Source organism: Protopterus annectens, chromosome 1.part0, assembly GCF_019279795.1.
Source record: "Protopterus annectens isolate FY-2018-M chromosome 1.part0, PAN1.0, whole genome shotgun sequence".
In the NCBI taxonomy this organism is placed as follows: Eukaryota; Metazoa; Chordata; order Ceratodontiformes; family Protopteridae; genus Protopterus; species Protopterus annectens.
Window position 1 is genome coordinate 376,987,142 of NC_056725.1, and position 27,000 is coordinate 377,014,141.

The window sequence follows — 27,000 nt, forward strand, 5'->3', positions numbered from 1 at the left end:
TTCTGTAGGATGTCGACATCACTTGGGGAGTTAATAATGGCTCCCAACTTGCAATTGTCTGCAAAATTTGTCAGCCAGAGTCCCTTCATGTTGGCTTGGACTTCTGAGAAGTAGATACCAAACAAGAGAGGACCCAGGACTGATCCCTGTGGGAATCCACTCATGACTGGTCGGCAGTCTGACTTGGAGTCCGCTACTTTTACACTGTGGGTTCTGTGAGCCAGTTTGCAACCCACCTAGTGATATAGGGCTTGATGCCTAGCTTAGTGAGTTTTTCTATGATTCCTGAGTGGGGAATGGTATCAAAGGCCTTGGCCAGATCAAGGTAGGCTGTATGAACCACCTTGCCTTCATCCACAGCTCTGGTGACTGACTCAAAGAAGTCGACCAAGTTGAGTAGGCATGATGTACTCTTCACAAAACCAAACTGTGTGGGTTCCAAAGTTTGAAGATTTCCTATATCCTTGTTTATTGGGTTCATGATGATACGTTCCATAGCTTTGCATACCAGACTTGTCAGGTTAATGGGGCGATAGTTCCCAGGGTCTTTACTTGTTCCAACTTTGTGAAGAGGAATGACTATAGCAGTGTGCCATTCGGTAGGGACAAAGCCTGAGGTGAGGCTGTGACTGAAGAGGGCACACAGGTGAGGTGCCAGTTCACTCTGTAGTTCATGTAGAACACATCCAGGGGTATTTTCAGGTCCCATAGAAGCTGTATTCTTGGCCTTGGACAGTGCTGTTTTAACCTGTGCAGTAGTAATACTGTGTGCCTGGCAATCTACTGGTATTGTGATTGATCCTTTGGGGGGGGGGGGGGGGGGTAAAATTGGCACTGAATCTGTCGGCCAGTATATTGACAATATCTGTTGGCTCGGTATAGGAGACACCATTGTGCAGTAGCTCAGAGCAAATCTGGGTATTGGCATGGAGATTCTTTACATAACTATAGAAGGCCTTGTGGTTGTCTTTACTATCTGGTGCAATTCTGTTTTCATAGCTAGCTTTAGAGGATTTGATGAGGGATCTCAACTTTTTTTTGAGGCTGATAAGGGAGTTTTTCCAGTCTTGGGACTTCACCTTATTTATAGGTTCATAGGTAGGTACTAGGCTATTGGCCCTAGGGCCTATATAAGCCTAGCCAAACAGTACCCTGGCTTTTGCCACCCCAAAAAAATTATTTCCTGTGCCCCTGTCAGGCAGTGCCATAGAAGTGATCCCCGGGATGAATCTCCTATCTCCCAGCCAATCAAGATTTTTATTGAAGAGTGCAAATGAGGAGCTTTGTTTGATATAGATAGGTAGTTTGTTCCAGCGTATGAGAAGTCTCTGGGACAGGAATCTATCCCTCCAGCATGTTCTGTTTATTGTGATGACAAGGTTGGTCCCTAGAGCGTGTAGCTTGGAGGGATCAGGATTTCTTTAAATGGAGCATGTCCAACAGTTCTGGGTTTGACATAGCTTTGTATGTTAGGCATCAGTTTCCTCCTTCTGTTGTAGAGCTTGTTTATGGCAGGGGACCACCAGATTGGCTTCCTTTGTTTTCGGAGGAGAGTGTCTTGGTTCTATTGGGTATGGCGAGATCCATGCATTTGTGTACGTGTTCGTACAGTGCATTGGGGTATGATTCTGCAGTCATGCAACTATTCTCCATTTGCATGGGTGCCATGAAGTTAGCCACCTCTGTTTTAGGAGCCCAAAGTTAGGTTTGGAGAAGTTTTTCATGGTGGTTACCTTTGTGGGGGGTGGGGTGGGAGGGATGTGGTTTTCTAAGGCGATTAGTTTGTGGTCGGATCTAACCAGGGAGGAGTTGACTATTGGTGTACAGGAATGGTCGCCCATGTTAGTAATGACCAGGTCAAGGATGTTGCTACCTCTAGGTAGGGGTAAGAACGAGCTGGTCCAGGGCATTGGAATTAATGAATTCCAGGAAATATTGGGCAAGTGTATTGGTACAAGAGTAGTTTTTCCAGTTAATGGAGGGGTAGTTAAAGTCACCCAGTATAAGTGTGTGAGGTTGGACCCTAATATTCCACAGGGTACTTAGGAATGTGGAGTGTGAGTCTTGGGACATGGTTGGGGACCTATAACAGGCTACGACCTGAAACGCTGTCTTACCCAATGTTAGCTGCACCTGAAGTATCTCTGATGCGTTGTGTTGGGCTACCAGTCTGGCGGTGTGTGCTTCCTTTATGAATATGGAAACACCACCGCCTTTGGAGCTTCAGTCCAAGTTCTGGGGTAGAAAGGTGTGGAATGAGTTATAGCTTGGTAGTGCAGAGGTGCTTTCTGCTGCCTTGAACCAGGTCTCTGTTATAGCACAAATGTCGATGTTCTCCATTTTAAGGAGTGCTTCGAGCGAGTGCATTTTGAGAATTAGACTTCTAGCGCTGAGCAGCATGACTCTCAGATTGCATTTGTTTCTAGCTGTTACAGTGGTAATCTGGTCTTTTGAACACCGCCTAAAAAAAGCACTATAGGGGTGGCAAGAGTCTTGGTTAGTATGCAGAAGCCCAGGGGTGACAGATGCAGGATTAAGGTTTCTACTCTTGAAAAAAAAACAAAGGTGAAAGGACAAGTTTAAAGGACAATTACAGAGAGCAATTCAAGGAAGAAAGATGGGTCATTTCTAAGGGACACCTGATACTTGTGAAAGACCAAATAGTATTCACTACAAAAGGGAGGCCCGCAACTCAAATTTTATAGGAGGAGGTAATGATTACCAAGAACTGTGTCTTTCAGAAGTTTCATATATGACAAAGAGAAAGGTTCTTCAAAGGAAGATAAACATGTAGAAACCCAGGCAGAATTAACTCAGGCTTGGCAACATCTCTGGTCTTCCTAGGGTTGCTAGAGGCTAAAATGGCAGAAACATGCACCTTGATTATGGAATAACTAGAATTATAGTGAAGCAGGTACCTGCTGCAGGTGAGGAGTACGTATAAGCGTGTTGACTGTGGAGGCATACATCTTTCAGCCCAGAGAATCTCTTACACATAACAGAGGGAGTCTCATGAGTGAGATTTTGTTAGATTTAATTACTTCTGAGAATGCTGCAGCCAAGTGAAATCAAGAGACCTAATTGATCAGCCATGCGTCTAGGCTGGTTTATTAAAATTTAAGCAAAAAAGCTTTCACACAAAACTGTGCATCTTCAGGCAATACAAGTAAGACTTCTGCTGTGGCACTTGTGTTAAGCACCGTGTTCTCTAGATAACATAAAAGAGGGTTAAGGAGGTTCTAATCTCACAACAATCAATGTGTGTGTAAATATGACCTTATTTACTCCTGGTCTCAAAAAATAGTAATATAGAGAAACTTTTCCTCAGTAAAAGAATACAGGGTGTTAAGTTACATGTCCCTATGCAGACCACTTCAAGGTCCTATCCCTGTAGTCTGTCTCAAACAGGCTGTTGAGGGGAGATCTATGCCTGGCAAACAAGGCATTGTCGGAACCCACCCTGATGGACCTCCTGCATATCCTCAAAACAAACAGCACCAGAATTACCCATTCTAAAGTCTTTAACCTTGCCTGTGATATAAATAGGACCTCCTGGAGAGACAGGTATGTATCCCAGAGACTACCACGTCGTCTATGGAACAGGCTCCCCATCCATGTGAAACATGAAACAGAGTTCCTTCCCTCGTGTAACTTGGACAATTGGATGGGGAACAGGAAAGTCATCCCTGGTTTGGCACTTATGTCTCTAACAGACACAGGCAACCTGTGAATGGTTCATTTCCCAGGCCCCTGCTTCCACTTAACAAGGGTATCAAATGTGGGCTGCATGGCTAGGCTTAAAAAGGCTCTTGTGGTCATTAGCCTAGTAAACACCTATGAACCTATGAAAAACTTTGGACTTAGTCAAATCAGAAGCAAGGAAAATGTTGTTGTTGTGTCTTTCATCTTTTCCCGGTTAGGGGTCGCCATAGCAGAACTCCGGTCCATTAATGATCGGCAGTAGATTTTTACGTGCAGAGTTGCCAGCCCTGACACACAACCTTCAACGAAGGTACGTCCACATTCACGCATGTCTCCACACACAAGACGCTCTAGCTGAGAATCGAACAGGGCAATGTCTTACTGTGAGGCGACAACGCTACCGCAGCACCACCACCGCAGTATCAGAAGCAAGGAAAATAGGGAACTTTAATCCCTTAATGTAATCTAGATGCCATAATAACTTGGGGATGAGGAACACTTCCAAAAAATGCACAGAGAAATGTGAGGCCACAGACTTGCGCTTCTGCTCAGATTCAAACAACATTTCATACAAGTGAGCAATGGAAGGCATTACTAGACAGACTGACCTGCAGCCACAGTACATACACAAAGCGGCAACTGAGGTGAAGTGAGATGGGATGGCATTCAGGATATTCAAAGGTGAAACTGAAGTGTGTGTGTGTGGTGGTGGTGGTGGGGGGGGTGGTAACTGCAACAACCTAAGACAGCAGGTACTATATGGTCAGAACAGAAACTTTACTGATTTTAGTCATGCTGTCAAGTTCTTATATCACATAGAAGCATGAAATCAAGTGAAATTAATTGAGGTTTTCTGCAACAAATGTGCGATAAGGTTTATGTATAAAGACTTTCCAAAAACCTGATTTACAAATATTTACAAAAAGCAAGAGGAAAGAAAACATTTAAACCTCTTTTTCCAGACGGCGCTTCTTGGCTGTTGGCTCCTCTTCACAATCCTCAGATTTGCCAATGTTCTGGAACTCTTCCAGTTCTAATGCTTTTTCTTTGGCTGTCTCAATAACATGCTTGGGAAAATTAGCCATCTCTGCCACATGGATTCCAAAACTCTGGTCACAAACACCTGAAAACACAACACTCAATATCAAGTAATTTTTATGAAAATGAAAATAAAAAATGATCCTACTTAAGCATCTTAAATCTCTAAAAATAAAGTATAAGTTGTGTGAGTGTACTCACTATAACAACAGATGCTGAAGTAGGACCACCTACAGCAAAAAGCAGAACAATGAATTGTGTTTATAGACTGACAGTAATAAAGAAATTAAATAAAAATAAATATAAAGTAATAAAGAAATATTTTTTTAGTACTGTACATATGGCTTCTATGAATACTGAGCAGAGTAACTTAGGAACGGGTCACAAAGCACCAATTCTAAGAAGAGATGTGGAGGCATTCAAGATGGTATTTAGAAGGAAGTCTGGTCAAAGTAATTGTATAAATGCCAAAACTGCCACAGCTACAGAAGCAGGCTGCAACATAATGACTGAAACCATACTCAAAGTACTTGTGTTGAACTGCAAGCTGAGTGTGCTTATGTGGTTTTATTTTCTTCAGGGCATAAAATAAAGTTACTGGACCAGATCTATTGCAACCACATTTACAAAAATAAGGTCTATAAAAGGCTGTTTCACAAGCAGTAACCCCCTCAACTGTAATTAAAACAAGCCAATACACTTAACAGAGATATATGAATGTATATGTATAGCTTGAATTATTTTAATCATTACCAAACAGAAATAGAGCTAAATGAGCAGTACGGGGAGAGACTACGCAAGACAAATGTTCAGAGTCACTCTAAGACAGCAACATTCAAATATTCACAGGCAAAACCAGTGCAGTTTGCATAGGTAATCAAAACACCTCAGCAGAGAACCAGTGTATAACAGTGTGCTGCTAAGCCTAAGCAAACTTTACAAAATTAGGCTGAAATGCCTCTAAAATGAATGTAAATGCAGAAGTCGGCTATGCAATGCACTTGAGCCAAAACTGATATTCCAGCAAACTGTTCTGATATGACTGTGGGTCTGGGTTGCTAGAACACAATACTACATTAAACTGGCACAATAATCTGTGTCAGCAAGTGAGCCACTGCAGATAGTACCCACAACCTTCACAGAAAACACATAGGAAGATTCTGTTTAACATTATAACTTCTGTGAAGCAAGAAAAAGAATAAAAATCTGCACAGACTCGCACAGCATTATCAAATAAATAAAGATGAAGCATTACCTACTACAGACAGTGTAAGAAGTGATTGCTATGATGCCCAATGCAAAATTCTTTTCAGTGCTAGATACTAATCAATGATTTTAATAAAAAAGCTAGATAAGGCTCTTTCAGGAGTACAGTGGATATAAAAAGTGTACACACCCCTGTTAAAATGCCAGGGTTTTGAGATATAAAAAAATGAGATCACAATAAATCATTTCATAACTTTTCCCACCTTTAATGTCACCATACAATTCAATTGAAAAACATACAAATCTGTTAGGGGAAAAAAACAAAAAAAAAAACGTACAATAAGCTGGTTGCATAAGTCCGCACACCCTTAAACTAAGACTTTGTTGAAGAACCTTTTGATTTAATTACAGCATTCAGTCTTCCTGGGTAGGAGTCTATCAACATAGCACATCTTGACTTGGCAATATTTGCCCACTCTTCCTTGCAAAATCACTCCAAATCTGTCACATTGCTAGGGCATCTCTTGTACACAGCCCTCATAAGGTCACTCCCACAGATTTTCTATTGGATTTAGGTCTGGGCTCTGGCTGGGCCATTCCAAATTTTCTTCTGCTGTAGCCATTCTTTTGTTGACTTGGATGTATGCTTGGGGTTATTGCGTGTTGAAAGGTGAAATTCCTCTTCATCTTCAGCTTTCTAGTAGATGCCTGAAGGTTTTGGGCCAAAAGTGACTGATATTTGGAACTGTTCATAATTCCCTCCACCTTGACTTAATCCCCAGTTCCAGGTGACGAAAAGCAACCCCAAAGCATGATACTCCCACCACCATGATTCACCGTGGGGATGATGTTCTTTTGGTGATGTGAAGTGTTGTTTTTGCGTCAAACGTACCTTTTGGAATTGTGGCCAAAATGTTCAACCTTGGTCTCATCAGACCATAACACATTTTCCACATGCTTTTGGGAGACTATGTATTATTTTACAAATTTTAGCCAGGCCTGGATGTTTTTCTCTAAGAAAAGGCTTCTGTCTTGCAACCCTACTCCACAGTCCAGACATATGGAGAATACGGGAGATTGTTGTCACATGTAGTGCACAACCAGTACTTGCCAGAAATTCCTGCAGCTCCTTCAGTGTTGCTGTAGATCTCTTGGCAGCCTCCCTGCCTAGTTTTTGTCTCGTCTTTTCATCAATTTTGGAGGGACATCCAGTTCTTTGCAACATCACTGTTGTCCCATATTTTCTCCACTTTTTGATGACTATCTTCACTGTGTTCCATGGTATATCCAATGGGTACCTGTCAAGTCTTCGAACGCTCAAAATTCCGAATGTTACATGGTCGAGACCAAACGTTCGAAATTTTGAGTGCTCGAAGATAGACTTTCAACGGCACTGTATGGTGCAGATAGGGAGAATTTCCCTTTTCTGCACTGAAGTGCAGTCTTGGAGTTGGTATATTTAAGTAGGGGGGTGCAAGGGGGCTTGCCCCCCTGCCTACACTGTTAGTGTTTTTTTTCTGCTTTTTTTTTTTTTTTTTTAATGTTCGAACATCCAAATGTCGAACATTTGGTCTTGACCATGTAATGTTTGACATTTTGGATGTTCGAACATTTAACATAGACCCTATCCAATGCTGTGGAAATTTTTTGTACCCTTCTCCTGACTGATACCTTTCAACAATGAGATCCCCTTTGATGCTTTGTAAGCTTTCTGCAAACCATGGCTTTTGCTGTAGCAGGCAACTGAGTAAATGTCAGGAAAATCCTACTAGGACAGCTGAACTTTATTTGGGGTTAATCAGTCTCTTTAATTGATGGTAGGTGTGTACCCAAGAAGACTGTATACTGTAATTAAATTAAAAGGGGCTTCAAAAAAGTATTAGTTTAAGGGTGTGCACACTTATGCAACCAGCTTATTGTACGTTTTTTACTTTTTATATTTTTCCTCTAACATATTTGTATGTTTTTCAATTGAATTGTACAGGTTCTAGGTCACATTAAAGGTGGGAAAAGTTATGAAATGATTTATTGTGATCTCATTTTTTATATCACAAAAACGTGGCATTTTAACAGGGGTGTGTACACTTTTTATGTCCACTGTACGTACCCTTAAACCACTGGGATGCTACAAGCTTTCTGAGACTCCAGCGTATTATTTCATCAGCTCCGTAAATCTTTCAAAGAGCAGTAGTTAATATGAGCAGAGCTCTCAACCCTTACCTCCACAATCAGTGACAAATCCAGAAATAATCAGGGACTCTTAAAATATTAGTACTCTTAATCTGAGGCAATGTCTGTATAACAGAATGTGATTTAACATGTATTTTCTCAAGTAAAAGTTGTCCAACTTCTATTAACTGCAATCCATTGCTTTTCTCCCCAAAATTGCAAGTTTTAGGGAGGATTAGGAGGGCTAGAGTTAAATTTCAAACCAAAAGCAGGGATGTCCCTGAAAAATAGGGACAGTTGAGAGGTACGAGAGTGAAAACTTGGAAGGAGTCAAGAACGTAATCAATGACAGGTTTTTTTGGTCTGGAATTCAAGCCACAGCATGATACTAGACTGATTATGTTAATAGATATGCTAAGGTCAAAAGGTTTTAAAGCGAACAATGCAAAAAACAAAGTTGACCCATCATCTTTGAAATACGCTTGTTATCACACAGGTGGCTACAACTATATTCAGATAAGACACATGCTATGTACATTATGTAAACTTTGACAAATACTCAGTAATGCAGTTCTTGGAAAAGGTACAATAACTATCCAAGTTCATACTTCACTTGTCAGATGTAACTATGCCTCTGAGAGATACTTGAGCAGGATATGACTTAAAGCTGGACTGAGGAACAAGCTAAAAGTTCTGAGTTAGAGAGTTGGGAAACTACCGCACCTCTACTCAAATACCTTGATGCAGCATTATTTATGACTAACAAGCTAGGAGCAGTGCTGCTGGAAGAATGTACAGACCAGATATACACAGGCTGAGAAAGAAATGCTAGTTATAATGTTCAGATGTCAAAGATTCATGATTTTCTCTATGGCAGGCAAAGTTGAGACAGACCATAAGCTTTTGTTGCAAGGCTGTAAAATAATTTTGCTGACAAATCAGATACATGATGTAGAAGTACAGTAAAAGCCAGACAGACTGATGAACACTGCTGTCATGCTATGAAAGGCTTACTTGGATGAACGCAAGAAAGATTTACTGGACGAAGCTCTTGATACTTCCGGTGCAGCTAACACTGGGTAAGACAGCGATTCAGGTTGTAGCCTGCTATAGGTCCCCAACCATGTCCCAAGACTCACACACCACGTTCCTAAGCACCGTGGTGAATATTACTGCCCAACCTAGCACTCTCATTTACTGGGCAACTTCAACTACCCCTCCATTAACTGGGAAAACTACTCGTGTACCAATACACTTGCCCAACGCTTTCTGGAATTCATTAATTCTAATGCGCTGGACCAGCTCATTCTTAGCCCCACTAGAAGTATCAACATCCTTGACCTGGTCATTACTAACATGGGTGACCATTGCTCTACACCAATAGTCAACTCCTCCCTGGTTAGATCCGACCACAAACTAATCACCTTGGAAATCCACCCCCCCCCCCCACAAAGTTAACCACCATGAAAAACATCAACGCTAACTTTGGGCTCCTAAAAACAGAGGTGGCTAACTTCATGGCACCCATGCAAATGGAGAATAGTTGCAGGACTGCCGAATCATACACCAATGCATGCACTATACGAACATGTACACAAATGCATTGATCTCGCCATACCCAATAGAACCAAGACATTCTCCTCAAAAAAAAAAGGAAGCCAACCTGGTGACCCTCCTTCCACAAATAAACTCTACAACAGAAGCAGGAAACTGGTGCAGAATAAGGTGAAGTCCCAAGATTGGAAAAACTCCCTTATCAGCCTCAACAAAAGGTTGGCATCCCTCATCAAATCCTCTAAAGCTAGCTATGAAAACAGAACTGCAGCAGATAGTAAAGACAACCACAAGGTTTTCTACAGTTATGTAAAGAATCTCCATGCCAATACCCAAATTTGCTCTGAGCTACTGCACAATGGTGCCTCCTATACAGAGCCAACAGATATTGCCAATATACTGGCTGACAGATTCAGTGCCAACTTTACCCCCCCCCCCCCCAAAGGACCAATCCCAATAGATTGTCAGGCACCCAGTATTACTGCTGCACAGATTAAAACACTGTCCAAGGCCAAGAATACAGCTTCCATGGGACCCAACAATATTCCCGGCTGTGTTCTACATGAACTACAAAGTGAACTGGCACCTCACCTGTGTGCCCTGTTTAATCACAGCCTCACCTCAGGCTTTGTCCCTACTGAATGGTGCACTGCTACGGTCATCTCTCTTCACAAAGGAGGAGCGACTACAGACCCTGGGAACTATCGCCCCATTAGCCTGATGAGTCTGATATGCAAAGCTATGGAACGCATCATCATGGACCTAATAAACAAGGATATAGGGAATATCCAATGTCTGGATCCTACATAGCTTGGTTTTGTGAAGGGTAGATCATGCCTGCTCAACTTGGTCAACTTTTCTGAGTCAGTCACCAGAGCTGTGGATGAAGGCAGGGTGGTTCGTACACCCTACCCTGATCTGGCCAAGGCCTCTGATACCATTCCCCATTCAGGAATCATAGAAAAACACACTAAGCTAGGCATCAACCACTATATCACTAGGTGGGTTGCAAACTGGATCACAGATAAAACTCACAGTGTGAAAGTAGCTGACCCCAAATCAGACTGTCGACCAATCATGAGTGGAGTCCCACAGAGTTTGGTCCTGGGTCCTCTCCTGTTTGGCATTTACTTCTCTGAGGTCCAGGCCAACACAAAGGGACTCTAGTTGACAAAGTTCACAGACTATTGCAAGTTGGGAGCTATTATTAACTCCCCAAGCGATGTTGACATCCTACAGAAAGGCCTCAATGAGACCAACGGCTGGTGTCAGAATCATGCCCTTAAGCCCAATGCCAAAAAATGTGTCGCTATCCCCCTTGGGAAAAAACAGATTCCCTTGAATTACCACATTGATGGTAGTCCACTGAACACACAAGGTGTTATAAGAGATCTAGGAACACAGGTTGACAGCAACCTCTCTTTTGACCACCACATTGCCACTGTGGTCAAAGTCCTTCTATGTGGCACATCTCATTAGTAAGGGTTTTGCAACCAGGAAGAAAGAGGTCAGTGTCTCCCTCTAGTCTTCCCTCATTAGGCCAATCATAGAGTACAATGTCCCATTTGGCATGTACCTCACTAGACACCTACAACTGAAGAGGCTGCAAAAGTACCTCACAAAGAGGATCCTAGGCCTTAAACAATTGTCCTATATGGACAGACTCAAAAAACTCCAACTATTCTCCGTCTCATATCGCCTACTTAGAGGCGATTTCTGCTTGACTTGCAAAGCCATGTCTGACCCAGCTCTTTTAGAAATGCTACATCTAAAGAAATCCCAATCCCTCCACACCACAAGTTCCAGAGACCTCAACCTCATTACCGCAATCAGCAGAACATGCTGGAGGGACAGGTTCATAACCCAGAGACTTCCCATGCTATGGAATAGACTTCCCATACATGTCAAACAGAGCACCTCGCTGGTCCTCTTCAAGAGAAATCTTGATGAGTGGATGGGAAATAGAAAATTCACCCTGAGGATCACTCAAGTGGCTCTACTTGACAGAGGCACTAGGAACTAAGGTCGGGTGGCACGATACCGGGGTAATCCTATGGAGTAGGCTTGTAAAGGCTTCATGGCCATTAGCCTAGTACACACCTATGAACCTATGTTCTGTGGGTTACAACACAGATTCCTTTAACTCCTGATAAATTAAAGGAAATCTAGACACCTACTTGATGGGATACAGAAATGCAGCTGTTAAGAGAAGTAATTACGTCCAAATAGCTGGATGTTCCAAAGTATCTTCAACTGCTGATTCAGGCTTACTATAGGTTCAAGGGAGTAAATTGTAAATATTCAAAGTAGAGTGTTTAAAGTCAGAAAGCCATAATTCTATTAGCAATGAGAAAGCACGTTTCTGAAAATTCATGAGTTTGACTTCAGCTCTTGAGATCAAGTACTGGACTATCATAATAGTGCAAAATAGAACTAATGATGGAAAACTGTTCAGTGTGAAGCATCAGACATCAAAGTCAAATACAAAACAAAGTAATGCCGGGGGGGCAGGGCTACACTGGTGGCATCAACAATGCCAGGGTGCAGGGCTACACTGTTGGCATCAACGCCAGGGTACACAGCAACAGCGGTCACATCAACAAAGCCAGGCTGCAGAGCTACAGCGGTCGCATCAACAAAGCCAGGCTGCAGAGCTACAGCGGTCGCATCAACAAAGCCAGGGTGCAGAGCTACAGCGGTCGCATCAACAATGCCAGGGTGCAGAGCTACAGCGGTCGCATCAACAATGCCAGGGTGCAGAGCTACACCGGTCGCATCAACAATGCCAGGGTGCAGGGCTACACCAGTCGCATCCACAATGCCAGGATGCACAGCTATATTGGTGGCATAAGCAATTCCAGGGGGCAGAGCAATACTGGCAACATCAGCAATGCTACAATGCAGAGCTATATGGGTGACATCAGCAATGTCAGAATGGAGAGCTACACTGGCTACATCAGCAATGCTAGCATGCAGTTACACTGCTGGTCATTTTTAAGTAACAACATGGTACATTAGTACAAAGCTTAAAAGCTATTTCACAATAGGTTCACTGTTGCACTACAGGTGGTAAGAACTCATATTTGTTACTTCGTAAAGAGAATCTGTTTACTTTCAAGTTTGGTATTTTCAGACACGCGGGTCTTAACAATAACTAAGTACCATACTTAATACTGTTAACTATTTTTTTCTTACTGATTGTACTTGAAATGTCTCTTAATTGCACTTGTGTTTTCCCTATTTTTGCATGGTTTCATACACCCGTGCTGAGATGTCAGGAATCAATAAGGCATGATTCCTAGAAGCCTTATTGTTGCTTTTATTTATTAGTGTACAACTTGTTAGAGAATAGTTCAAAAAAAGTCTGCAAGTTTCCTCATATTACTTCAAGTCCAACATACCAGCAATCACATGGGCAAGTGGAATGCGAGATCCAAACAGTGAAAAACACACAGAAATTTTCCATGTCGAAACAGCTAGACTTTCATATTGCACTGTCATACCACATAAAAATCCCTTTGCAAAAATGCATGTCTATCACCACCAAATCTGCCAGAATGTTTGATACCTTAGATGTCAGATTCCTGTAAAAACTGCCTTTAGCTGATCAGAGAGCTTCAGGAACTAAGAGTTATACAAAACACTGCAGTCAAAGAAATGTTGCCTTCCAGCTTAGCTGCTATGCTTAGTGATGTAATATTTACCTCTGACACCATACCACATACAGCAGACTTACGAAAAAGTCACTCAGCTTGTGCAAAATGCTTACACTTAATGTACATTTCATCTACTGGGTTCACTATGTGCACTGTCCCATGACTAATACATTAAAGCTAACTATTAAAGTCTAAAATGTGTAACAGTACACAGTTTTATTCTCGGGGTAGATTTTTTTTAAATAAAAGGAGAAAGTGTTACATTCGAGTGTGGGCACCTGACAATAAATTGCTGAGAGGCATGCGTCTCTCGCATGTCTCCATTTACTAAGGCCAGTGGTTACTGTGACTTACTGCAATGCCTCAGAAGTCGAGTCAGGAAGGGCCAGCAGTTACTCTTATATCAACGCAGGAACTTCTCACAGAGCACATAACATAATACGAATGCGAGTTATTTCCAATGTCATGTATCCCCCCCAATCGGTCTTTGGCAGAGTGGAATATAATGGAGTATCGGCAGTGCAGGAGTTGAAATACCACTACAGTTCATAGCTCAGATGGCTGAATTCTGGAGAAGTTGAGACAATAATTCTTGATAAAAATGATGTACAATAAAGTTCAAACAGCCATGGCACAATGCCTGAAGCAGACAAATTCCCGAGGCAAGCATTGGAGGAGGCTATTTTACTGTCAAAGTGGGCCTTAACTGCAACGTTTTGTAGAAATGTTCAGCTAATTGATGGCAACTGATCCATTACAAAAGAATGTGCTTACAATAAGCTTCTTAGAGCAACAGATGAAAGGCTTCTTTGTCTTCCTGAACTCATGTACCCTCCTTGGGTAGCACCAGAACTAATGACATACAACCAGTATCCAGAGTGTGGTTTCCACTGACAAAGAAACCAAGAAGCTGTGACTGGTTCACAAACACCCCTGAAACCAAGTGTGGGAGGAAATGTGGGTTTGTTCTAGAGGGGAACAATAGGGCTCCATGTACAAAAGGACTTTGTGTCAAAATGTATAATTTGGAGGTGAAGGTCACAAGGAATATTTTCTTACACAAGTGCAGAGATTGAGAAAGCCTGTCTATCATGAATTTCTAGTCCCATAAGAGGGAGGAGTTCTTCCATTGGGAGAGGAATTGACAGGATTCCTTTAAGGAACTACTTCAACAGCTAGTACTGGGGTACAAAATTCTGCTATCCATAAGGTCATATGTGGGAATAGCTAACATATGTGTCTTGATCACAGGATATGCAAGACTCAGATCAAATGAGTGGTCTGTGATACAACAGTCACTTGAAGAATGAACATCCAGAGTGCTACAAAGTACAGATCTAGCCACAATCAGAACATGCTTTCCATTTGGAGGCAAAGACTTGCAGAGAAGGCTTCCTAGTGGTCTCTACCACCTCTGAGATCCTTGCAGGCAAGGCGGGTGGAATATGGGAGTTTACAGCAGAAGCCAGTCTTTGTTTATTTATCCTTTGTTGACAGATAAATCCCAGTAGCATAATGACGTCTCTTCAGGGGGAGACCCAAGGTGGTACTTGTTCTACTAGTAGAAATTTGCAGAGGGCCTCAGGAGACTTCCCCCCTACACTTTTCAACTGCTGTTGTGGGATCATTTAAATCCACCTGAGATACCATCAACTCAGGCAGATGGAGCCTAGTTTAACATCTCATCTGAAGGATGGTACAACTCAGGAATGCAGCACCAGTGTCAATATTGGAAATTACTCCAAGCAGTTGGGGTGGGACTAGAACCCACATCCTTTTGATCTTCCAGCACAAAAGGCAAATGTGCTGCCTGTTGCAACAGTGTCACTGTGATGGCGCCAGATGTCATTCTACTGTTATGAGCATTTTTGGCTGAGACCAGGAGGTTTCCTGAATCACTAGGGACCTTACAACCTCAAATCACACTCTGTTACATCAAAAAGTGATGACAAGAATGAGTTTTGTTCATCCCTTCCTGAGCTTTGTGATGAGGTGTGGAAATCATCAAGAATGACAGGAAAGTTGACAGGTATGACCCAAGCACTGACACAGAAAACATGCCACCTCAACCTTCCTGTTACTCTGCTGAAGTGAAAAGAAAAATATGTGGTAAACAGGTGAATATCTGAAGTGCTCCATTTTGGAAGTCCTTACTTGGGCACTGTCTCTAACTAAAGACCTCCAGGATACAACTGGTGGCCCAGCTTAGAGCACCCCCTTGCTTGCTCACTTCCGCAGGGTTGCAAAAGTACATCTGTGTACGAACTTACTATAACAGTGCATGTTCTACTGATCATTTTTGGAGTACTCCTTATAAGTGAGATAACCTGCCAAGGGTAGCTGTGCATCTGGTCAGCATACCAAAGCACAGGCCCTTCCACACACCATACTTTTGACTTATGACCTCAGCCTAAAAGTGGGCACTACATAATGGATACACAAGTGTGAGAACCTCAGAACTTACTTGCCCCTGGAGAAAAATGGGAAAAGAAGTAGAGGTAACTATGTATATGTCCATCAAGAAAAGATACCCTAGGCCAAGGGGGAAAAAAACAAACAAAATTAAAAGGGAAAAGGAGGGTGGGACAGAATAATACAACAGTTCAGAGAAGGTCATCTACCGTTATGCTGGTCTTACAGTATGTCCTTCCAAGATCACTGCTGTAGTATTCCTTACAACAGGGAGGGTACTAAAGCTACTGCACAGAGGAAGACAGAATTGAGGAACAGTTCAGAATGCCTTGGCGAAGGCACTTGGCAAAACCTGCTGTGGACCTAGAAAATACATTCAACTTATGTTTAATAAAAGTGTGAACAGACCACCACATAGCTGCTTCTAGAAAGGATCTGGAATACAAGTCCTTTTTAAAAAGCACTTGAGGGGGGCTACTGCCCTAGTACAGTGGGGCTCTAATAAAGGAAGTAAACCATTTCCCATGATACTGTCAAGAAAAAAAAACAGCCTTAGATATCCAAGAAAAAAAACAGCATGCTTGGATACTGGCAAACCAAGCTTCCTATCATGAAAATAAAAAGAAAAAGTTGCTCCAACTTTCTAATGTCCTTAGTCTTGTCAAGGTAAAAATCTGAGCTGCTTATGCAAATTCTTTTGAGGTGATGGAAATAATTCAGATAAGTCATTACCTTATGCATAAATGAAAGATTTGTTTGAAGAGGAACCCTGTCCTTACAAAAAAAAAAAGGTTGGGAGCATGCAGTTCAGGGACCCTCCTCACCGTGGTCAGTGCTACCAAAAAAAAAAAGAGAGTTTTCCAAGTATAAAATTTTAAAGAAGAACTGAGGTAAGGTTCAAAGGGTGGCTGAGTTAGCTTTTCAAGAATATAACTGAGGTCCCAAAGAGGAGGAATAAGCTTTTGTAGAGGTCTAATATGAAGGATGCCTTTCAAAAATTGCTTGACTTCATATCTTGGAGGAGGAGAAGGTGGATCCAATGGCAGACAAACAGAAATGGCTGACAAATGGGCCTGAACAGAACAGTAAGCTAAACCAGAACTGAACAACCAAACAGACAGAAAAGAACAAGAGGAATACTTACAAAAAGGGGTCCTTGTTCCGTTTTTGGCATCTTAAAGAAAATATTTTCTACTATTTAGAAATATAAGATTTTTCTAGCCGCCTATAAAATCTGGATCACATCCTCAGAAAAGTGGTACTTAAAAGGATTTTAAACCCTATCACTTAAAGAGTCAACTGCACAGAGAAGCTAAGGTTAAATGAATGAGCCATTGACCCGTGTAAGCAAGTCCACCTTGTGAGGTAACTTGTGATGTCTGCCCTTGGCTAGGTGAAAAAGAAAATGAAACCAGTTCTGTCTGGGCCAAAAGAAAGTCACTATCAAGATTCTGGGCCTGTCCATTATTATCTTGCGGAGGACCCTCAGCAGAAGAGGAAGAGAGGGAAATGCATTAAAAAACATTCCCTTCCAAGAGGAGGACATTGTGCCTGTTTTGCAATCCAATGGGCTTGGTACCATGAAACAGAACTTGTGGTGTTGCATGTTCTGGGGAGTTACAAACAGATCTACTTAAGGAATATCCCATTAATGAACAATACCCAGGAAGACCTCTCAGTGTAACATCCAATCATGAAGATCTGCCTTGGATCTGCTCAATGTGTCTGCCATAAAATTTTTCTCTGAAGGAATGTAGACTGTCTGAAGAATGAAATTATGCTGAATGGCAAATGCCCATGCTATCACAGCAAGTTTGCAAAAGTGTCAAGATCTGACCCCCCCCCCCCCGAACAGCCAAAATCAAGACCCTCATCTACTTGATGTTGATGTGTTCATTCACTTTTTGGGAAGATTAAAATCTGAATCCTGATGCTGTTGGAACAAGCCTCCCCAAGCCAGGTCTGAGGAGTCTGTGTACTGCTGCTGAGTGGGGTGAAAGTACAGTTGTTACACTTACCATAAATGTAGATGTTCGAGTATATTCACTGTTGCAGTCATTACATTTGGGTTATCTGCTTGCAGGTAGCTCTCAGTCGGCCTGATTAACAAAGTCTTGGGTCCTGCATCAGTTACTGTCCCTTCTTCCATGACGTCAGGTCATCAGGGGTATAAAACATATAGCCAATGCCATTACATCAGTTTTGCTTGTCCCAGATGTCAGGTGCCCTCCTAAAGGGAAGCAATTAAATCTATAAATACAAGGATATACCTCCAACAAAAAAGCAAATACACCAAAAAACGTTTGAGCATAGTAAGGGAAAGTAGAGGTACAGCCAAAAAAAGAAAGGGGGCTGGAGGGAGGGTAACCAGGACTGCAACAGTGAATACACTCGAACATCTACATTTATGGTAAGTGTACACAACTGTACTATGTTCTTCGTGTTTCACTTTTGCAGTCATTACATTTGGGTAAATTCCCAAAGCTAAGGTTGGGAGGAGGAATTTAAATAGAATTAGGACCAGCTATAAGGCCCTGCAAGAATGCAGTGGCAAAGCCAGCTCTGGATTTAGAGAAAATTGGCAAATGATAATGCTCGGTGAAAGTATGTACAGAACTCCAGGTAGCAGCTTCTAGGATGGCCCTGGTAGGGACGCCTCTGAGAAAGGTTGTAGAGGTAGATGCAGCCCTGGTTGAATGGGGTCTGATGCCCTGTGGGATACGTTTCCATGGTGCTTATAGCAGAAATGAATGTAGTTGCCTATCCATTTTGAAATGGTTTGCTTTGAAATAGCTTTCCCCTCTGTCCCTGCAGCAGATGCTACCAGCAGTTGTTCAGATTTCCTTTGAGGTTTAGTCCTGTCCAAGTAGAATCTAAGTTGTCTGTGCACATCTAAGGAGTGCAGTATCCGTTCCCTTTTGTTCTGTGGGTTAGGAAAGGTAGGCAAATGAATGGACTGATTAAGAGCCACACTGGATACCACCATGGGCATGAAGGGGGGATTGGTTCTGAGGGACACCCTGTCCGCATGAAAGATGATGAAAGGCTCCACGGTCATAAGGGCCTGTAATTCAGATACCCTTCTTGCTGAAGTGATTGCTAAAAGGAAAGCTGTTTTCCAAGACAGGAATTTTAAATCTGCAGTAGCAGCTGGCTCGAAAGGAGGAAAAGTGAGTTTCTCCAAGACGAAGTTGAGATCCCAGGCTGGAGTTGGAGCTCTCCTGGGTGGCCTTAAATTTTTGGCCCCTTTAAGGAACTGCTTGAGCAATGGGTGAGAGAAGAGGAGAGGCTCTGTGCTATAATGAGCTGAAATGGCTGAGGGATGAATTTTGGAGGAAAAGGACAAGTCCTTATGAAGCATCTCAGTCAAGTATTGTAGAATCTAAGGTAGATTGGGCACTGCTGCGTTCATTCCTTGAGATTGGTTCCAGGCACAAAATCTTTTCCATTTTGCAGCACAAGATTTTCTAGTACTAGGCCTCCTTGCTTCTAAAATGATATCCATCACTGATTTACTGAGGGATGGTAAAGGAGAGATTAGGTAATCAGCCAGGCTGCTAGGTTCAGGGTTTGCAGCTGAGGGTGCAGAATCTGGTTCTCCTGCTGAGAAAACAGGGAAGGAGTCTGAGGCAGGTGCCATGGAGCCAAGCGTGACACACTGCGCAAGAGGGGGTACCAGTGTTGGCGTGGCCAGTCTGATGCAATTAAAATCGCCCTTGACTTGTCCTGTTTGATCTTTAGTAGTACTTTGGAGAGCAGGGGCAGAGGAGAAAAGGCATAAACTGATAGGTTTTTCCAGCTGAAGGACAGAGCATCCATTTCCAAGCTAGCTTGTGGGGAATCCTTGTGCAAAATGTGTCCAATTGATGGCTCTGGGGGGGGGGGTGGGGGGCAAACAGGTCTATATCTGGGCTCCCCCATTTGCTTGTCAACTTGTTGAAAATCCTTGGCTCCAGTTTCCACTCGTGTGGGTCCATGAGGTTTCTGCTTAGTCCGTCTGCCAGTGTATTTAGTTTTCTTGGCAGAAATTGAGCTTGTAGATTCACCTGGTAGCTCAAGGCTGTGTTCCACAATGCCATGGCTACTCTGCAGAGGGGGTAAGAGTGTGCAACCCCTGCTTGTTTATGTACCACATGATAGTGGTGTTGTCTGTCTTTACCATTAGTTGTCCTGGAAGAATGTGGTCCTGGAAGGCTGTCAGAGCATTCTGTACAGCTAACATCACTCCACAGCAAGTACAAGTATGACTCAGTCATTGTCCATGCCGGTGTGAACGACCTGAGACGTACCTCCCTGGACTACATGAAAAGAGACATAGAGGAGCTCTCAGATTATGTAGCCCAGGCCGGTATGACCCTGACCCTGAGCAGTATCCTACCCTCACCAAGAATGATGCCACAATACAGAGACAAAATGATCAGCTTTAATAATTGGCTTAATTACTGGTGTCATTCTAAGGGGATCCAATGTCTGTCTGCCTGGGATGACATGCTTGACGAGCCACGCTGCTTCGCAAGGGCGGCTTGCACCTGTCACCCCTGGGCTTCCGGATATTGGCAAAGGCTCTTGCCACCCCATAGTGCCTTTTTAGGCAAGGCTCAAATGATAAACCTACCGCCCTAGAAAACAAAATGGAGAAAAACTAAGGGTAATACTGCTCAATGCCAGAAGTCTAAACCTCAAGATGCACACCCTCGAAGCCCTCCTCAGTATGGAGAACATCGATGTTTGTGCTGTGACTGAAACCTGGTTCAAGGCTCCTGAGAGCACCCCAGCACTATCAGGTTATACCTCATATCATGCGTTCTGGCCCCAAAATCCGGACCGAACTACAAAAGGAGGGGGAGTATCCATATTCATAAAGGATACCCACACCTCCAGGTTAGTGGCAACGCACGAAGCATCAGAGACCATCCAGGTGCAATTAACCATAGGTAAAACTGCCCTACAGTTTGTAACATGCTACAGACCACCTTCTCAAACTCAGGAAACCCACACAGCCTTCCTGAAGACACTGGAGAGTATAAATGTCTCTCCAAACACCATCATATTGGGTGACTTCAACTACCCAAACATAGACTGGGAACATTACTCAAGCCCCAAAACCCTAGCCCAAAGGTTCCTTGAGTTCATAAACTCAAATGCTATGGAACAACTAGTCATCATTCCCACAAGAGGAGAAAATATACTAGACCTGATCATCACAAACATGGGGACAAAATGCTCCACACCGGAAGTATATCCCTCATTGGTGAGATCAGACCATAAATTAATCTCACTGGCGATCCACATCCCGCCCCCACCCCCAGCAAAAAAGACCACAGTGAAGAACTTCTCAAAAGCAAACTTCACAGTTCTTAAGACTGGAGTGGTATCCTTCAAGGCCCCCGAGCCAGTGGAAACCACAACCCACGCTGCTGAAACCCTTACAAATGCCTTCTACGAGCACCTCCAGGAATGTATGGATCAAGCAATCCCTAATAAAATCAAGACCTTTTCCACCAAAGGCAGGCGCCCGGTCTGGTGGACTCCAGCCATAAACAAACTCTACAACAAGAGGAGAAAGCTACTACATGACAGAGCAAAATCCCTAAATGGGAAGGCATCTCTAATCAATACTAGCAAAAAACTATGATCACTCATAAAATCATCCAAGGCCAACTTTGAGAGAAAAATCGCTAATGACACAAAAGACAATCATAAAGCCTTCTTTAGCTATGTTAGAAACCTGGGTGGAAACTCCCAGATATGCTCAGAATTAGTCCAAAATGATAAAAAAATCACTGAACCCCCAGACATTCACAACATACTGGCAGACAGGTTCAGTGCAAATTTCTCCCTCCCTCCCCCCCAAAAGGAGAAATATCTATCCCACCAGAGTCTAGCCTCCCAAACATCTCAGATGCCCAGGTGAGAGCTGCTCTCTCTAAAGCAAAAACACAGCATCAATGGGACCGGACGGTGTCCCCGGCTGTGTGCTACGAACTCAATGAGGAACTAAACCCACACATAAGGCTGCTGTTTAATCTTAGCCTTACTACAGGATACGTGCCAAAGAATGGCGACGGCAACTGTGGTCCCACTCCACAAAGGCGGTGCTTCTACGGACCCTGGAAATTACCGCCCCATAAGCTTGACGAGCCTTGTCTGCAAAGCTATGGAGAGGATCATAATGGAACTCATAAATAAAGACATTGGGGACCTACAGACACTGGATCCTACCCAATTTGGCTTTGTCAAGGGCAGATCCTGCCTCTTGAACTTGGTCGACTTTTTCAAACAGTCACTAAGGCCATTGATGAGGGTAAGGCAGTTCACACAGCCTACCTTGACCTAGCAAAAGCATTCGACACAATACCCCACTCGGGCATCATAGAAAAGCTCACCAGCTTAGATGTAAACCCATATGTCACAAGATGGGTTGCAAACTGGCTCAAGGACAGAACACACAGGGTTAGAGTTGCTGGTGCCATGTCAGACTCTAAGCTGGTCACGGCGGTGTCCCACAGGGCTCAGTCCTGGCCCCCTCTTGTTCGGCATTTATTTTTCTGAAGTGCAGGCAAACATAGGGGGATTGTGGCTGACAAAAGTTGCAGATGACTGCAAACTGGGCACCATAATTGACACTCCATCAGACACAGACATCCTCCAGAAAGGTCTCATAGAAATGGATAACTGGTGCCAGAGCCATGGCCTTAAGCTAAATGCCAAAAATGTATAGTCATACCCTTTGGGAAAAACAAGGTAACCCCTAATTACCACATAGGTGGTAATCCATTAAACACGGAAGAAGTTATCAGGGACCTGGGGACCCAAGTTGACAGTAACCTCTCTTTTGACACTCACATTGCCAAAGTGGTTAGGAAGACCTTCTACATTGCCCACCTGATCATGAAGGGATTCACATCCAGATCAGGAGAGGTCATTGTACCCCTGTACTCTTCACTTATCAGACCAATGATTGAGTACAACGCCCCATTCAGAATGTACCTTACCCGACACCTGCAGCAGTTGGAAAGACCCCAAAGTTCCTCACCAAAAGGATAAAGGGGCTCAAACATATGTCATACGATGCCCGACTGAAGAAACTCCAGCTCTATTCAGTTGCATACCGTCTGCTCAGAGGTGATCTGTGCCTGACATACAAGGCCATGTCCAACCCGAATTAATGGACATGCTCCACCTCAAAAATCCAAATCCACCAGAGCCACGAGAGCAAGAGACTTAAACCTCAACACGGATATAAATAGGACGTGCTGGAGGGACAGATTCATCACCCAGAGACTCCCTACACTATGGAACAGAATCCCAGTCCATGTGAGGCAGAGCCCCTCACTGACTCTGTTCAAGAGAAATCTTGACGAGTGGATGGGAGATCGTAGGTTTACCCCGGGAATCATCTCTGTATCACTGCTGGACAGAGGCACAGCAAACTAATGGGTATAGTATTCTCATCCTAAGGGGTGGTGAAAGCCACACACACTCTGGCTAGGCTTATAAATGCCCTAGGGCAGATAGCCTAGTATGAACCTATGAACCTATTTCCTTTTGATTTATGTGCAGGTGCATTTGACTTTGTTTCCATTTGCCCTGAATGCACTTCCCTGCCAGGTGAGCCCTCCATGCATAGTCTGATGCATCTGTTGTTAAGGTTTGGGCGGCAGGGGGTAGTGTGAATGGTAGTCCCTTGTTTTGGTGGCAGGCCTCTGCCCACCAAAGGAACTCTAGGCGTAGGCAAGGTATGATAGGAATCCTTGCTTCTAGATCCAGTGAATGTTAACACCATAGGCTTTTGAGATACCATTTTAGTTTCCTCATATGCAGCCTTGCATATGGAATTAGAAGAATGCAGGAGGCCATGAACCCCAAAGCTTGCAGTATTTGCCTTGCTGATAGCTGGGTTTTTGTGGCCACTTGTTTGAAGTAAGTTATCAAATGGATCCGTTTCTCTGGCATGAAGAAAGCCATCTGGGAAGTTGTATTCAAGCTTGCTTCCAGGAATATAATTTGTTGACAGGGTACCAGGTGTGATTTCTTTTTGTGTATGGTGTACCCCAGACAAGTCAGCACCCTTTGAACAAAAGCCAGATGATTCAAAAGTATGTCCTGGCTTTCTGCCTGAATTAGACAATCGTCTAGGTATGGGTATATTTGAATATTTCTTTGCCTGCAAAATGCAATGACTGGAGCTAGGCAGTTTGTGAATACCCTGGGTGCAGTAGATAAGCCAAAGGGCGGTGCAGAGAACTGATAATGCATGTAGCCTGCTTTGAAGCGTAGGTATCTTCTGCAAGACTCCCTGATAGGGATGTGCAGGTATGCTTCTTTTAAATCTAGTGCTGCCAACCAGGCATCTTTGACTAGCATAGGAAGCAGCTGAACAGTCAGCATCTTGAATTTTGGAATCACCAAAAAGGTGTTTAGAGTAGAAAGGTCCAGGATAGGACACCATGAATGGTCTTTTCTGGGTACCAGGAAAAGTCTCGAATAGAAACCATGTCCCTTTTCCTCTTCTGGTACCAACTGAACAGCCCCCATGCTCAAGAGGGAGAGTACTTGATTTTGGGCCTCTACCCACTGATTTGTGGGTAGATCTGGTCACCCACTTGGTGTTGGTAATGTGTGGAAATGAAATCTGTATCCTTTGGACACTATATTTAAAACCTATTTGTCCTGGGTAATGAGTTCCCAGTTTTTTGCTTGCAGACCATTCTTTCCGCCTAAAGGAGCATTCAGTTGGGAAGTGCTTGGAAGTTTTAAAAGAAAGTCATTGAGACAGTTTTCCATGGGGGGGGGAGTCTTACTACTCCCAGATTTGGATGCGGAAACCCTCCACTGCTTAGTCTTGTGTGTCCCCTGGGACTGAAATCTGGGGTTTCTGCTGTGTCTGGGGTTTGGATTAAGAAGACCTGGAAGGGGCTGGAAAGGACCAATTCTTAGAGGACCAATGCCTACTAAATCTTGGAGGCTGAACTTGTAAGAAATCTTTAACAGTTTGCATAGATTTAGCTTTATCTTCCATCTTTTTAAGAACTTCCTCAGCTTTGTTGCCAAACAGACGGTCCTGATTTAAGGGAGCATCCAACAGTTTAGCTTTAACATGATCAGGCAAAGGTTGCTCCTTAAGCCAAGCATGCCTGCTGAGCACAGACCCAGTAACAGCAGTCCTCCAAGAGGCCTCTAATGAATCAAATCCACATTGCAAAGTATGTTTTCCAACCTGTTCAGCAGAATGCATTAAATCATGTAATTCTTTGTTTTCAGCACAGTCAGGAATCAACATCATTTTCTGTTTAAGCAATCCAATAATATGTTGTTGATACTTTTAACATATGAAACTGGCAGTTTAAAGCCCTAATAGCCAAGGTTGCAGAAGTGTAAACCTTCTTACCCAATCTATCCAGCACCCTGGAGTCTCTATCAGAAGGAGTAGGATTTTTAGCAGTAGAAGCCTTAATGCCCTTGGGTCCCAGCGAAATTAGTCTCTGGATCCGCAATAGGATTTTTAAAAAGGAACTTGCAGGAATCAGGAACCCTGTAATATCGGTCAAGTTTTCTGGAAGCAGGAGGCAAAGAATCAGGAGACAAACTAGATTCCGAAAAGTCATTGTCAACAATGTCTAGTACAGGAGGTATAGCTAAAGGCCTATGCTAAGGCAGGAGTAAGAAATCCCTAAGCCTCTTTTTTTGAATCAGAAAAATCCTGGCTTTTCCAGTGGAAATGCTCCCTTAGAGTATGCAAGGTTTCACCAAAAGAAAATTCCTCTGGAGGGGAAGCAGAGGGAATACAGTCCTCTACATCAGAATCCTCATAAGTGGATAAGGTTAAATCCAGATCATCAGAAGAATCAGAAAAATCAGAAACTTGGTCAGAAGATTCATAAACAACTTCAGTCCTAGGTCTCTTAGAAGGGGGTGGTTGACTTCCCCTGATTAGAGTTATAAGACCTTCAGCCATTCTTAATTGTTTTTTAGGCATAGAGGCCTGAGCATGCGGCCTGGGTGTCAGTTTCTTAGGCATGGTTCGAGGTTTAGGCCTAAATGAAGAAGGAGGCCTCGGTTTAATATGCAAGTCTGTAGGCCTGAATACACCCTCAGAAGCCGGTGCCTGCACAGCAGCTCCGGACCCATCCAAGGTAGAGACATCAGCAGGTTCCACAGTTGAAGCATCTTGCGGCATACCGGACTCCAAATGGGTCTCAGTAGAGGCCTGCAAATCAGAAGTAGCTGGTATCAGGGGCTGCGAAAGCACCTCACTGAGTACCAGCAAACTGGCGACTGGCTTAGGAGAAGCTTCGTCGGCAGCTTTGGACCTAGGCGACCTGTCTCTGTCTTTATCTTTGCGTTTTTTCGGAATACCGGTAGTCGGATGGCTAACCGACATGTCTGGATAATTGAGCCGAGAACCAAAATATTTAGAGGCAAAATATACAGATGACGAATAGTGCGCTGATTAAATAATGCACAAAACCGACAGCAAGGTACGTCGTGGTCAGGGCCTAGGCAAGGAATACAGTGCGAATGAAAATCTTTGTGAGGTATTTGCTTTCCACAAGTAATGCAATTATTAACTTTTGCTGACATCGGTAAGGAGCAAGAAAATGCTTCCCCAATGGGGTACTTAGCTTTAGTTGAAGACTTTGGTTCTGAAACTCGAAAACGAAAATTTCAGGAGTCGGCCGACCGGCACTTGCGAACTGCTTCTGCTTCAGGCACCGCACAACAAGAAAGACTGATGTAATGGCGTTGGCTGCGTGTTTTATACCCCTGACGACCTGACGTCATGGAAGAAGGGACAGCAACCGACGCTGGACCCAAGACTTTGTTAATCCGGCCGACTGAGGGCTACTGCAAGCAGATAGCCCAAATGTAATGACTGCAACAGTGAAACATGAGGAACATTCAGAAAAGGTAATCCCGGATTGAGGGAAACCTGGTTGATCCATCACAGAAACTCCTTCCTTAAGCAAAGCAAGAGAGGAATCTGGAAGTCTAATGGAGGGCAATGTTGAAACCAAATGACCACAGGGTACTACTGCAACATCCTCATATGAAGTCTGGCAAACAGAATCATATGAAGAGTGAATGGATGGAGCCCTTTGGATCACAAAACTTTCTCTCGGTGTAGTTATTTGCAAAGGGAAATAGCGCTGTCAGAAAAGCTTGTGAGAAACAGAACCTTGGCCGAAGTATGGAAAACTGACAGTGTGTGAATCCTGGAACCCAAGAAAGTCCAATACCGATAGGGAGGGTGTGTGTGTGT

The 27,000-nt window shown here is 43.4% G+C and overlaps 1 protein-coding gene across 2 annotated transcripts in view; it reads right to left on the reverse strand.

Moving 5' to 3' along the window:
• Nucleotides 1–27,000, reverse strand: part of MSH2 (mutS homolog 2) — a 1,108,457-nt gene that overhangs the window by 38,709 nt on the left and 1,042,748 nt on the right. For both annotated transcript variants that reach the window (XM_044060178.1, XM_044060185.1), the window contains one exon: nt 4,653–4,825. In XM_044060178.1, the coding sequence (XP_043916113.1) occupies nt 4,653–4,825 (173 nt within the window). The remainder of the gene's footprint in view (nt 1–4,652; nt 4,826–27,000) is intronic.